Raw genomic sequence first — 15,681 nt, 5'->3', positions numbered from 1 at the left:
GGTTCCAGACTGTAGTGCCTAGAACCGCTCGGCCACTCTGGCCGGCTATCTGTCTTACCCCTAGTGAGATAAGGCTCTACATCCATACATTTGTACTCTAGCCATCCCTGCTTAGCCGTTTTGCACTTCCTGTCGATCTCATTTTTGAGGCATTTGTATTCCCTTTTGCCTACTTCATTTACTGCATTTTTATATTTTCTGCTTTCATCAGTTAAATTCAATATTTCGGAAATCTCTCTGTCCTTCCCTTACTTCCGCCACTTTTTCTTTGAACTGAGCTACGTCAGCACTGTGATACAGCCAGCGCAATTGACATACACGAAGGCTATCTATGATTTCGTTCAGCAGCGCAGGTTACCGAATGTGGTTGAGGAGAAGCTTCCCAAAGTCGACTGGCGTGCCGTTTGGTGATCGGTGTGCGCTCACACTGACGTCCAGTCTGCATGGTACCTTACTGGCAGTGGGAAGCAAGTATGCCGGTCACGCCTTCACAGGATTCACATCGACTGTGATGTTTTGGACACAGACGTGCACCGCCTGATGTGCAGATCGGCCAGAGGTGTCTGGTTCTCGGTGCGACAGATGTTGTCCCTAATTACCCGAACAACTCCTCATCAGATACTTACTCAACTGCTCCTCTTACCGGACGCGGGAGACTTCCCGCAAGCAAAGACGAACTCTGTGAGGTGTATATGTGGAAACTCAGCACACGACTTATTTTCTAATGGCGAGAAATGTATCCATGACTTTTGGCAGTTCCGTAATGAACGCCACTGTGCAGTTGTCTGCAATCCAAAATCTATCTATCTATATCAGAATCCCGCTCCAGATACTGCCGTGTCTGGTTGCTGACGAGTCCTCTTAATTTGGCTCGGTCCTCCCACCACTTTTCTTCCTCCACTTGCTGCTAGGTCACACCTGTCCTTTCTACAGATATTCTCACTCCCATTTACCACCTTGTTCATGGGCGCACTCTAGGTCTTTTCCCATCCATCTTTAGTTCTTCCATAATTTTGGGGAGTCTCTGCTCATGCATCCTTTTAACATGCCCATACAATCTTAATCTCTTTTTTTCATTTTCTTCTCCCATACTTTCTTGTTTAAGGTCCTTTCTAATCTCTACATTCCTAACCCTGTCCATTCTTGTTTTTCCCTTAACTGCTCTGAGAAATTTCGTTTCCCCTGCTTGCAGTCTGCTCAAGTCCCTTTCTGTCATTTTCCATGTTTCTCCACCATAGGTGACAATAGGGAAGTAATAATTCTTATACACAAGGAGTTTTGCTTTTTCTGAAACTTCCGTATTCGAAATCAGGTGTTTTATTGTTGGGTAGAAATTGCCTCCCTTCTGTAACCTCCTATTAATTTCGTTAGTTATTCTTCCATCCCTAGATATTTCACTCCCTAAATAATTGAAACTTTCTACCACTTTGAGCGGTTCTCCATTCAAGGTAATATTTCCGTTGATAAATCCAAAACACAGACAATTTTTCTCCAATTTACTCGGTAGTTTCTTCCTTAACCCACCCCATAGCTGGTGTGTTCCTATCATGCAGGGTTGATCCCCGTCTTTTCCACACTTAGACCCGGTAGATTCACTAGTGATCGGAAAGTTCATCTCGGAAAAAGTATACGTTTGATAGTCTCAATTAGTCTAACGTCTTGCTACGCCTGCCTCTTCGCGGACGCCGGTTTCCTGATATTCTCTGTGGTATTAATGACCAAAATAAATAAATAAAAATAAAAAAGAACAAAAAGAAAAATATATAAATAAATAAACCACGTTCACTGTACCTCTACTCCACGTTCCCTACGCTTTTCTTGGTTCCTGGAGGGTGGGGATGGGACATCGTAACCAGCCCTCGGGTTGAGACTTAGGTTTGGATGGGTTATTTTGGGGAAGGAGACCAGACAGCGAGGTCATCGGTCTCATCGGATTAGGGAAGGACGGGGAAGGAAGTCAGCCGTGCCCTTTGAAAGGAACCGTCCCGGCATTTGCCTGGAGCGATGTAGGGAAATCACGGAAAACCTATATCAGGATGGCCGGACGCGTTGTCCTCTCGAATGCGAGTCGGGTTGAGACTCGTGCTCACTTTGCTCTCACACCTCCCATTGGGCGCCGGTAAGGTTCCCTTACAAAAATAAAAAATAAATAAAAATGATCACGGGGTAGGAGTACCATGCGGGCGAGCTGTGTTCGATCCTCTCTCGTCACATTTTCTTTCCGCTGTTCGCTGTATTCAAATTTGTGTCTGTGTCGTGGTGTAACGCCCGTTTGCAACAGCGAGGTGTAAGGTGGGGACTATAATGATAGTTGATTCAGCACAACTACTCTATTAGCAGCCGAAGAGAAGTGGCTTTCGAATGGGAACAGCAAACGCCTGATGACAGGGCGACATGTCAACCGCATCCTCCATCGGAAACCACGTCCGGTGTGTTATACACGGCACTAGTGACAGTACGTGTGTCATATGATAAGGAATATCTTACCGACGCACCTAATTGTAGGTGTTCGTATGAATATGATCACTCCCAAGGAAATGATGAAAACATCATAGTTTCGATTACCTCTCGTTGTGCCCTGAAATGAGAAATGTCCTACCCACTATCCTTCCCACCCCTCCTATCGTGGTATTCCGCCATCCACCGAGCCTACACACTACGCTCGTCCATCCTTACACAACCCCTGCTCCCAATCCCTCACCGCATGCCTCATACCCCAGTAATAGACCTAGGTGCAACACCTGTCCCATACATCCTCCTACCACCACCTACTCCAGTCCAGTCACTAACATCACCTATCCCATCAAAGGCAGGGCTACCTGTAAACCCGTCATGTGATTTACAAGCTAAGCTGTAACCTCTGTGCTGCACTCTATGCACGCATGACAACCAACAAGCTGTCTGTCCGAATGAACGGCCACCGACAACCTGCAGCCAAAAAACAAGTGGACCACATTGTTGCTGAACACGCTGCGAAACATGATACCCTTGATCTCAATGACTGCTTCACAGCCTGTGCCATATGGTCCTTCCCACCAACACCAGCTTTTCTGAATTGCGCAGGTGGGATCTTTCCCTGCATTACTTCTTACGTTCCCGTAACCCCCCTGGCCTCAACCTTCGTTGGTCACTGTCCTCACCCATCCAGCCCCCTCCCTGTTCCCATGCCAGCGCTACACAGCCGTCATTTCACCGCCACAGCCAGTCTTTTAATTTCTTCTTATTTTTGAAACATAATAGTTTGTTATATAAGGTGCAACAAACGAACGCAACAGTTTCACAATCACACAGTTTCAAAAAATGGTTCAAATGGCTCTGAGCACTATGGGACTTAGCTGCTGTGGTCATCAGTCCCCTAGAACTTAGAACTACTTAAACCTAACTAACCTAAGGACATCACACACATCCATACCCGAGGCAGGATTCGAACCTGCGACCGTAGCGGTCGCGCGGCTCCAGACTGTAGCGCCTAGAACCACTCGGCCACTCTGGCCGGCTCACACAGTTTCTCTGTGCTCAGTCAAAACATACGTTTTTAACGTTTTTGAAGCTGAGTTCCCTTTTGAAAATTTTGACTCTCGAATTCATTTGTTGTAACATAGTTCACACTAGTTTATTTGTTGTTTTCATTTCTGCGAGACGTCTATCTGCTATCTCGCCTGCTCTCACTATTTACCGAATTTGGCAGCGACGGTAATGTATTCTTACCATATGACTCACATTTTGTACCCAATATATAGTGTGAAAAGTGCCAAGACCACAGAAAGATAAGAAACATTTCAATGACTGGACGGACAGTTTATACTGTTGTGGGGAGGGGGGGGGGGGGGGGGGAATTGTCACAATAAGGATCTGAACACGGCTCGCTGACGTCACAGGCCAACACGGTGCCCACCTAACCACGCTGTTGCCATTATCTGCCTGTCCCCCATGTTTACTTACTTAGCTTAGACCATTTACTGATTCTGTTATGCTTCTTTTTCTCACAGTGCTATGCACCTTCTACCTGTTTTCATGCTCGACCTGTTTTCATTTTTTGACTGACTATCGACTGGCCCACCTTACCACTAAATCTGATGGGGGTGCGATACGAAGTTTCCCTTGTTGTAGCCGCCGCTTGGGGATCCAAGGTGAGAGGGACGCCAGCGACGCGCAAGGGCGCTATTTGTATACGATGTGTATCACAAGTAGTAGAAGAGCTGACACAGCTAAAAGAGTGGGAAGGCAAAGAGGAGAAGGGAGGGAGGCCACCAAACAAAAAGTCACTTTTGTGGAAAAATGTTCTTGAATCGGTTTTGGCCGCACCTCCGAGCATTCTTATACATATACGTCTACATCGACATCTACATGGCTATTCTGCAAAACACACTTAAATTCCTGGCAGAGGGTTCTTCTAGCCTCCTTCAGACTATTTCTCTACCGTCCCGCTTTCTAACAGCGCGCGAGAAAAATGAACTCTTAAACCTTTCCGTTCAAGGTCTGATTGCTTATTTTATTACGACGATCATTTCTCCGTATGGTTGTTGGCGACGATAAAATACACTGAAGCGCAGAATAAACTAGTATAGGCATGTGTACTCAAATACAGAGATATGTAAACAGACATACTATGGCACAGCGGTGGGCAACACCTACATAGGACAAAAAGTGTCGGGCGCAGTTGCTAGACCTGTTACTGCTGCTAAAAAATGTAAATGTCGTGTGACTAGGGCCTCCCGTCGGGTAGACCGTTCGCCGGATGCAAGTCTTTCGATTTGACGCCACTTCGGCGACTTGCGCGTCGATGAAGATGAAATGATGATGATTAGGACAACACAACACCCAGTACCTGAGTGGAGAAAACCTCCGACCCAGCCGGGAATCGAACCCGGGCACTTAGGATTGGCATTCTGTCGCGCTGACCACTTTAAACGGTATTGTTCGCTGCGTTTGGCCTGGGCGGGCGTCACAAGACATCCGTTCAACTTGATCGTTGACTCCATTACTCAGTTTTTTTATTACAGAGGGCGAGCAGCCTTCTGACCGAATACGCTGAGCTACCGGACCACTCAGCTACTGGGGGAGGACACTGCTGTTACAATGGCAGGATATCAAGCTTTAGGTGAGTTTGAAGTGGTGTTATAGTCGGTGCATGACCGATGAGACACAGCGTCTCCGAGGTAGCGATGAAATGGGGATTTGCCCGTACGACCATTTCACGAGTGTACCGTAAATATCAGCAATCCGGGAAAGAATCATATCTCCAACATCGCTGCAAGATCGGGACCAACGGCGACTGAAGATAATTGTTTAACGTGACAGACTTCCAACCCTTCCGCAAACTGCTGCAGATTTCAATGCTGGGGCATCAACAAGTGTCTGCATGCGAACTGTTCAACGAAATTTCATCGACATGGGCTTTCGGAGCCAAAGGTCCACTTGCGTACCCTTGATTACTGCACGACACAAAGCTTTGCGCCTCGCCACGGCCCGTCAACACCGACACTGGAGTGTTGATGACTGGAAACATGTTTCCTGCTCGGACGAGTCTCGTTTCAAATTGTATCGAGCGGATCGACGTGTACAGTTATGGAGACAGCCTCACGAACCCATGGACCCTGCATGTCAACAAGGGACTCTTCAAGCTGGTGGAGGCTTTGTAATGGTGTGGGGAGTGTGCAGTTGGAATGATACGGGGCCCCTGATACGTCTAGGTACGACTCTGACAGATGACGCGCACGTAAGCATCCTGTCTCATCACCTGCATCCATGCATGTCCGTTGTGCATGCCGACGAACTTGGGCAATTCCAGCAGGACAATGCGACACCCCACACGTCCAGAATTGCTACAGAGTGGCACGAGAAACACTCTTCTGAATTTAAACAATTCCGCTGGCCGCCAAACTCCCCAGACATGAACATTATTGAGCATGTCTGGGATGCCTTGCGACGTGCTGTTGAGAAGTGATCTCCACCCCCTTGTACTCTTCCGGATTTATGCCCTGTAGGATTCGTGGTGTCAGTTCCCTCCAGTACTTCTTCAGACATTAGTCGAGTCCATGCCACGTCGTGTTGCCGGGGCCGCCAGGTGTACGAGTTTCTTTGGCTCTCTAGTGTATTTTCATATTCTGAGGTAAAAGCTGGTGATCTGTATTTCGTGATAAGATCTTGGCGCAAAGAAAAATGTCTTTGTTTTAATGATTCACGCTCGAATCCGCTATTCATATCCGTGAACTCTCTTCGCTTATTTCGCGATAATACAAAACAAGATGCCCTTTTTTTTTATCTTTTTCGATGTCCTCCGTCAATTATATATCGGAAGCACCCCATACAGCACCGTAGTACACTACCAGAGGACCAACAAGCGTAGTGTAGGTAGTCTCTTCAGTAGACGTATTGCATCTTGTAAGTATTCTGCCAGTAAAACATATTCTTTGGTTTGCCTTCCCCATAATATTATCTATGTGATTTTTCCAACTTAAGTTTTTCGTAACTGTATTTCATAGATATTTAGTCGAATTCACAGCCTTGAAATTTCTTTGATTTACCATTTAATCTAAATTTAACGGATTTCTCTTTCTACTCATGTGGATGACCTCACACTTTTCGTTATTGAGAGACAATTGCCACTTTTCGCACCATTCAGATATCGTGTCTAATTCATTTTGCAAATGGTGTATGATGAATTTACTATAAGGTAATGACAGCATCATCTGTAGACAATCTAAAAGACTTGCTCATATTATGTCCTAAATCTCTAACGCAGATTAGGAACAGCAAAGGGTCTATAACACTGCCTTGGTGAACGCCGAATATCGCTTCTGTTTTACTCGATGATTTCCGTCGATTACTACATGCTCTGACCTTTCTGAGAGGAAATCGCGCATCCAGTCGCACAATTGAGGCGATAATCCATAGGCACGCAATTTTATTAGGGGCGGTGTCAAACGCCTCCTGGAAATCTAGAAATGTGGAGTCAGTTTGAGATGCCCTGTCGATAGCACTCATTACTTCGTGCGAAGAAAGAGTTATACTATTCCAGCACAGCATTTGTTCCAAAATACTGCTGCAAATCGACGATAGTGACATGGGTCTGTAATTCAGAGGATTTTCTTTCGGTGTGGCCGAGCGGTTCTAGGCTCTTCAGTCTGGAACCGCCAGACCTCTACAGTCGTAGTTTCGAATCGTGCCTCGGGCATGGATGTGTGTGATGTCCTTAGGTTAGTTAGGTTTAAGTAGTTCTAAGTTCTAGGGTACTGATGACCTCAGATGTTAAGTCCCATAGTGCTCAGAGCCATTTGAACCATTTGATTTTCTTTCATTTGATGTGACCTGTGTAATTTTCCAGTCTTTCGGTACAGATATTTCCTCAAGCGAGCGGTTGTGTGTGATTGCTAAGTATGGGACTAATGTATAACCAAAATGTCCGCCACTGGTAGCTGAGTGGTCAGTGTGATGAAATGTCATACCTAAAGGCCCGGGTTCGATTCCCGGCTGGGTCGCAGATTTTCTCCGCTCAGGGACTGGGTGTGTTGTCCTTATCATCATCATTTCATACCCATCCACACGCAAGTCGCCGAAGTGGCATCAGCTCGAAAGACTTGGACCAGGCGAATGGTCTACCCCACGGGAGGCCCTAGCCACATGGCATTTACATTAACATCACCAAAATTGACAGGAACTTTATTCGTATGCTAACTGTACAACAAGACTTGCTTTTATTAAGTGCTTTAAGCTGCTTCGATACACCGCGAAGATCTACTTCTAAGTAACTCATTTTGGCAGCTGTTCTCGATTCGCAATTTTGAGTACTTTGTTGTCTTTGGTGAGGGAGTTTCAGAAAACTGTACTTAATAAGTCAACTGTAGTGGCGTTGGCACCGGTTAATTCAGTGAAGGTATTGCTTGTGCCTTGCTTCTGGTGTACTTTATATAACGGTCACACTATGTTTGGATTTTTGATCAGATATCGAGACAGAGTTTCATTGTGGAAGCTACTAGTAACAACGCCGATCTTGGAGACTTTGTGTTCTTTTTAATTTGGAATGTTTATTTCACTGCTTCTGCAACAATGTTCTGGCCTCTTTTGTGTGCCATGGGGGATCTATTCCTTTGGATTGAAGCCACATCTCGTCTACAGTTACGTAGTTAGTTGCGAAGTGATGGAGGTTGAATCCTAGAGAGGCGTTGAGCAAATTTTTACTTGCTTTTTTTTTTTCAAATGGATATCTTTGCCTTTACTTTTGGTGGATTTGGATGTTGGAGTGATCGCTCTCGCTACAACGATCTTGTGGTTAGCTGTCCATGTATCCCTCATGATGTTTCCTATTTGCTCAGGATTATTCGTTGCTAAGAGATCAATTATGTTTTCGCGACCATTTACACTTCGAATAAGCACCTAACTTATTGTCCAAACTATAACATTTTGTACAAATTCTGACGATGTTTTATATCTACCACCGGCTTCGAATACGTATTTTCGCCAGAAAATCGAAGGTAAATTAAAATCGCCACAAACTATAATTATGTAAGTGTGGTACTTATTTGTGATGGCACTCAAGTTTTCTTTGAACCGTTCAACAACTGTATCACCCGAGTCAGGGGAGGGGGGGGGGGGGGGGAAGCCTCGTTAAAAGGAACCAATTATTACTTTGTTCCGGTTGTCAAGTATAATGTCTACCCAAACTAATTTACTGGAGCCATCTACCTTCAAGATAAACTATATCTAACAGCAACAAAGACGCCGCCACCAACTTTATTTATTACATTCATTCATTGTATTCGCAAATTGCATATGCTGTAGAATAGAATAACGACAATGAAAATTCGTGACGGACCGGAACTCGAACCCGTAATTCCCGCTTATCGCGAGCGGTAGCCTTACCATTTGGCTATCCGTGTTCGACTCACGGCCACACCCAAACTTCCATATGTCGTCAACCATGCGTCTACCACCTGTACTCGCACATCCATTATGTATATTCCCGTACAGGTGAGACATTTTACTCGAAAGTGGCTTGCCCGTTGTCGGCGAATAAATACGATATTGCAGTGCCTGTGTTATTTTGCATTACTACACAGGAACAGGCTCTGCGGCGACTACAGCCATTATGAAATACATTCAATGTACAGGGATATACACAATGAATGCACTAGTACAGTTCGTAGACCCATAGTTGACGACATATGGAAGTTTGGGTCCGGCCGTGAGTCGAACACGGATAGCCAAATGGTAAAGCGACCGCTCGCGAAAAGCGGGATATCCTCCTTTGAGTCCCGTTCGGCACAAATTTTCGTTGTCGTCATTCAGTCTACAGCTCGTGGCTGTCCATATACGCAATTACGAATACAATTAATTTATTTCATAACGGCTGTAGTCGCCGCAGTGTCTGTTCCTTAACACATGCACGGACGTCCAAAGGAACAGTATCGTATTCAACACAACATACACACTGCAGTATCGTATGTACACACAACAACAAAAGTTTTGCATCATCTCGGTTCCGAGAGTACCGGAACTTGTACGGAAAATTGGAATAGAGATCAATGTAAACATCATTTCCGCCCTTTTTATTGCTCAGGAAAACCAAACATAGTATCTTATACCGCCATACAGCGAGACTCTCAGAGGTGGTGGTCCACATTGCTTTACACACCGGTACCTCAAATACCCAGTAGCACGTCCTCTTTCATTGATGCATGCCAGTGTTCGTCATGGCATACTATCCACAAATTCATCAAGGCATTATTGATCCAGATTGTCCCATACCTCAACGGCGATTTGACGTATATCCCACAGAGTGGTTGGTGGGTCACGTCGTCCATAAACAGCCATTTTCAATCCATCCCAGGCATGTTTGATAGCGTTCATGTCTGGAGAACGTGCTGCCACTCTAGTGGAGCGATGTTGTTACCCTGAAGGAAGTAATTCACAAGATGTGCACGATGGAGGCGCGAATTATCGTCCATGAAGACGAATGCCTCGCCAATATGCTGCCGATATGGTTGCACTAGCGGTAGGAGGACGGCATTCGCGTATCGTACAGCCGTTACGGCGCCTTCCATGACCACCAGCGGCGTACGTCGGCCCCACATAATGCCACCCCAAAACAGCAGGGTACCTCCACCTTGCTGCACTCGCAGGACAGTGTGTCTAAGACGTTCAGCCTGACCGGGTTGCCTCCAAACACGTCTACGACGACTGTCTGGTTGAAGGCGTATGCGACACTCATCGGTGAAGAGAACGTGATGCTAAACCCGAGCGGTCCAGTCGGCATGTTGTTGTGCCCATCTGTACCGCACTGCATGGTGTCGTGGTTGCTAAGATGGACCTCGCCATGGACATCGGGAGTGACGTTGCGCATCATACAGCCTATTGCGCACAGTTTGAGTCGTAACACGACGTCCTGTGGCTACACGAGAAGCATCATTCAACATGGTGGCTTTACTGTTAGGGTTCCTCCAAGCCATAATCCGCAGGTAATTGTCATCCACTGCAGTAGTAGCCCTTGGCCGGCCTGAGTGAGGCATGTCATTGACAGTTCCTGTGTCGCTGTATTTCCTCCATGCCCGAACAACATCACTTTGGTTCACTCCGAGACGCCCCGGCACTTCCCTTGTTGAGAGCCCTTCCTGGCACAAAGTAACAATGCGGACGCGATCGAACCGCGGTATTGACCGTCTAGGCATGGTTGAACTACAGACAACACGAGCCGTGTACCCCCTTCCTGGTGGAGTGACTGGTACTGATCGGCTGTCTTAGCCCCTCCGTCTAATAGGCGCTGCTCATGCATGGTTTTTTACATATTTGGGCGGGTTTAGTGATATATCGGAACATTCAAAGGTGGTGGTGGTTAGTGTTTAACGTCCCGTCGACAACGAGGTCATTAGAGACGGAACGCAAGCTCGGGTTAGGGAAGAATTGGGAAGGAAATCAGCCGTGCCCTTTCAAAGGAACCATCCCGGCATTTGCCTGAAACGATTTAGGGAAATCACGGAAAACCTAAATCAGGATGGCCGGAAACGCGATTGAACCGTCGTCCTCCCGAATGTGAGTCCAGTGTGCTAACCACTGCGCCACCTCGCTCGGTAACAGTCAAAGGGGCTGTGTCCACAGTCAACGTGTATCTTCAGGAGTTCTGGGAGCTGGGGCGATGCAAAACTTTTTTTGATGTGTGTACTTATTCTATCGTTTCTAAGCACTTCAAATCATTTGTAAGAATTTCGGCTCAACGTATCTCCGGCTTTAGTTTCTACTTAGAATTATTTGAAGGATTTAGTCGGTATCTAGAAAGATTTGAGCCTCACTGTTTTACATTATCGCTTGGAGCTCTGGTTCTTTCCCAACCCAGCTACGACAGTTTACAACTTCATTATTGATTGTTGCTGTGTCTACCCTCTTCCTGTGTCGTTCCTGCAACCTTTGGAACTCGAGCCCTTCTTGCACTGTCCCGACGCCCTTTAACCTACACCTCTTGCTCTCATACCTGCTTCCATCCAGAAAGTTCTTGATTATTTCAGCGGTTTTTTACCTTTACTACGAATGCTATGTAATGAAGCAATAACGCTACCATCTGAAGATAGGTTAAACTCGGAACAAGAGTTGACTCAAAAAATGCTGATACAGAAAAGATGAGATTGCTGCCTGCCCGTCTTCAGCATTTCATCCAACAGTCGTCGTGCAACAAAAACGTGGATGAGAATTAGCGCACAATTTACTGAAAAAAAACCTGATTAACTTGAATGCTTGTGTGAATATAATTATTATTGTGTTTGTGTCGTCAGACTATTCTTGCCCCAAGTCTCGTATCATTTAGCTACTTGCAATAGAACATTCGTTACAGAAGAACGATAGTTTTCTTATGGACGGTTAAGTTCTTGGATTCCTACCAGTCGTTCTAAGAGTATCAACCCTGGACTTTCACGGTTGACAGTCTTGCAATCCCCGTCTTGAAGTAATGCGCAACATTTACAGATGAACAAGCAGAGCGGCCCTCAAACATTCAATATTTATTGCAATAATATTGTCTCAATATATCGCGGAAAAGTGCGAGGAGTAGAGCGGCACAATATTATTGGCCAAGAGCTATGCCTGAGACGCGTCGGTGTATAACTCTGCATTCGCGGCAAACAATACAGACGAAATCGTCTGAAAAGCTTCCAGGAAGCATTTCAATGGAACAGGGACTCATTTACTGGAGCATAGATTCGTGACTCTCAACAGCAAAAACTAATTACAAATTGTTTAGCAAGTAAACTGTGTAATTTATCGCGTACATAACTGTTTTCAACGTATTTCCTTACAGTAACAACTGTTGTAAATGATGCAAAACAATTATTTACTGATCATGGATTGAAAGTGTGGTGTCACCGCCAGACACCACACTTGCTTGGTGGTAGTCTTTAAATCGGCCGCGGTCCATTAGTATACGTCGGACCCGCGTGTCGCCACTATCAGTGATTGCAGACCGAGCGCCGCCACACGGCAGGTCTAGAGAGACTTCCTAGCACTCGCCCCAGTTGTACAGCCGACTTTGCTAGCGATGGTTCACAATCTACATTCGCTCTCATTTGCAGAGACGACAGTTTATCATAGCCTACTACAGTAGTACAAGTTTATATGCCAACTAGCTCTGCAGATGACGAAGAAATTGAAGAAATGTACAATGAAATAAAAGAAATTATTCAGATAGTGAAGGGAGACGAAAATTTAATAGTAATGGGTGACTGGAATTCGAGTGTAGGAAAAGGGAGAGAAGGAAACATAGTAGGTGAATATGGATTGGGGCTAAGAAATGAAAGAGGAAGCCGCCTAGTAGAATTTTGCACAGAGCACAACTTAATCATAGGTAACACTTGGTTTAAGAATCATGAAAGAAGGTTGTATACTTGGAAGAACCCTGGAGATACTAAAAGGTATCAGATAGATTATATAATGGTAAGACAGAGATTTAGGAACCAGGTTTTAAGTTGTAAGAATTTCCAGGGGCAGATGTGGACTCTGACCACAATCTATTGGTTATGACCTGTAGATTAAAACTGAAGAAACTGCAAAAATGTGGGAAATTATGGAGATGGGATCTGGATAAACTGAAAGAACCAGAGGTTGTACACAGTTTCAGGGAGAGCATAAGGGAACAATTGACAGGAATAGGGGAAAGAAATACAGTAGAAGAAGAATGGGTAGCTCTGAGGGATGAAGTAGTGAAGGCAGCAGAGGATAAAGTAGGTAAAAAGATGAAGGCTAGTAGAAATCCTTGGGTAACAGAAGAAATATTGAATTTAATTGATGAAAGGAGAAAATATAAAAATGCAGTAAATGAAGCAGGCAAAAAGGAATACAAACGTCTCAAAAATGAGATCGACAGGAAGTGCAAAATGGCTAAACAGGGATGGCTAGTGGACAAATGTAAGGATGTAGAAGCTTATCTCACTAGGGGTAAGATAGATACTGCCTACAGGAAAATTAAAGAGACCTTTGGAGAGAAGAGAACCACGTGTATGAATATCAAGAGCTCAGATGGCAACCCTGTTCTAAGCAAAGAAGGGAAGGCAGAAAGGTGGAAGGAGTATATAGAAGGTTTATACAAGGGTGATGTACTTGAGGACAATATTATGGAAATGGAAGAGGATGTAGATGAAGACGAAATGGGAGATACGATACTGCGTAAAGAGTTTGACAGAGTACTGAAAGACCTGAGTCGAAACAAGGCCCCCGGAGTAGACAATATTACATTAGAACTACTGACGGCCTTGGGAGAGCCAGTCATGACAAAACTCTACCAGCTGGTGAGCAAGATGTATGAGACAGGCGAAATACCCTCAGACTTCAAGAAGAATATAATAATTCCAATCCCAAAGAAAGCAGGTGTTGACAGATGTGAAAATTACCGAACAATCAGTTTAATAAGTAACAGCTGCAAAATACTAACGCAAATTCTTTACAGACTAATGGAAAAACTGGTAGAAGCTGACCTCGGGGAAGATCAGTTTGGATTCCATAGAAATGTTGGAACACGTGAGTCAATACTGACCTTGCGACTTATCTTTGAAGAAAGATTAAGGAAAGGCAAACCTACATTTCTAGCATTTGTAGACTTAGAGAAAGCTTTTGACAATGTTGACTGGAATACTCTCTTTCAAATTCTAAAGGTGGCAGGGCTAAAATACAGAGAGCGAAAGACTATTTACAATTTGTACAGAAACCAGATGGCAGTTATAAGAGTTGAGAGGCATGAAAGGGAAGCAGTGAGGGAAGGGAGTGAGACAGGATTGTAGTGTCTCCCTGATGTTATTCCATCTGTATATTGAGCAAGCACTGAAGGACACAAAAGAAAAATTCAGAGTAGGAATTAAAATCCATGGAGAATAAAGAAAACCTTTGAGGTTTGCCGATGACATTGTAATTCTGTCAGAGACAGGAAAGGACTTGGAAGAGCAGTCGGAATGGATAGTGTCTTGAAAGGGGTATATAAGATGAACATCAACAAAAGCAAAACGAGGATAATGGAATGTAATCAAATTAAATCGGGTGATGCTGAGGGAATTAGATTAGGAAATGAGACACTTAAAGTAGTAAAGGAGTTTTGCTATTTAGGAAGTAAAATAACTGATGATGGTCGAAGTAGAGAGGATATAAAATGTAGACTGGCAATGGCAAGGAAAGCGTTTCTGAAGAAGAGAAATTTGTTAACATCGAATGTAGATTTAAGTGTCAGGAAATCATTTGTGAAAATATTTGTTTGGAGTGTAGCCATGTATGGAAGTGAAACATGGACGATAACTAGTAGACAAGAAGAGAATAGAAGCTTTTGAAATGTGGTGCTACAGAAGAATACTGAAGATAAGGTGGATAGATCACGTAACTAATGAGGAGGTATTGAATAGGATTGGGGAGAAGAGAAGTTTGTGGCACAACTTGACTAGAAGAAGGGATCGGTTGGTAGGACATGTTTTGAGGCATCAAGGGATCACAAATTTAGCATTGGAGGGCATTGTGGAGGGTAAAAATCGTAGAGGGAGACCGAGAGATGAGTACACTAAGCAGATTCAGAAGGATGTAGGTTGTAGTAGGTACTGGGAGATGAAGCAGTTTGCGCAGGATAGAGTAGCATGGAGAGCTGCATCAAACCAGTCTCAGGATTGAAGACAATAACAACAACAACATATATTGAACGAGGGTCAATATTTTAATGCTCTTCGATTTACTTTAATATATGACGATCAATATTGTTTCGCAATACTAAGTATTGCCTAATAAATGTTGAACGTGTGATGGCCCCTTCACTCTGCAAAGAGAGAGAGAGGGAGACACACACACACACACACACACACACACACACACACACACACACACACACAAAGAGAGAGAGAGAGAGAGAGAGAGAGAGAGAGAGAGAGAGAGAGAGAGCACGCAGACCGGAGCCACTGCACAGTGGCCGTGTGTTGGCAGAACGGCTGGACTTCGCTGCACTGCGCGGCGCGCGCCGGCTACATCGACGTGGTGCGCCTGCTGGTGGAGTCCGGGGCTTCCCCCAAGAGCGAGACCAACTACGGCAGCGCCCCCATCTGGTTTGCCGCCGCGGAGGGCCACAACGACGTGCTCAAGTACCTCATGACCAAGGAGCACGACACGTACTCGCTGATGGACGACCGCAGGGTAAGGCTCGCTGCTCGTTTTATTCCCTTCTGTTTCTGCCACTAT

The 15,681-nt window shown here is 45.0% G+C and overlaps 1 protein-coding gene across 1 annotated transcript in view; it reads left to right on the top strand.

Annotated features, from left to right (window-relative positions):
- The window catches only part of LOC126278231 (serine/threonine-protein phosphatase 6 regulatory ankyrin repeat subunit A), a 944,107-nt gene that overhangs the window by 790,791 nt on the left and 137,635 nt on the right, over positions 1 to 15,681 (top strand). The window contains exon 18 of the mRNA XM_049978210.1: positions 15,430 to 15,636. Coding sequence (XP_049834167.1) covers positions 15,430 to 15,636 — 207 coding nt within the window. The remainder of the gene's footprint in view (positions 1 to 15,429; positions 15,637 to 15,681) is intronic.

This window comes from Schistocerca gregaria, chromosome 6 (genome assembly GCF_023897955.1).
Source record: "Schistocerca gregaria isolate iqSchGreg1 chromosome 6, iqSchGreg1.2, whole genome shotgun sequence".
Lineage (NCBI taxonomy): Eukaryota > Metazoa > Arthropoda > Insecta > Orthoptera > Acrididae > Schistocerca > Schistocerca gregaria.
Note: the sequence above shows the minus strand (reverse complement) of the source record. Positions and strands in the feature narration are given on the sequence as shown.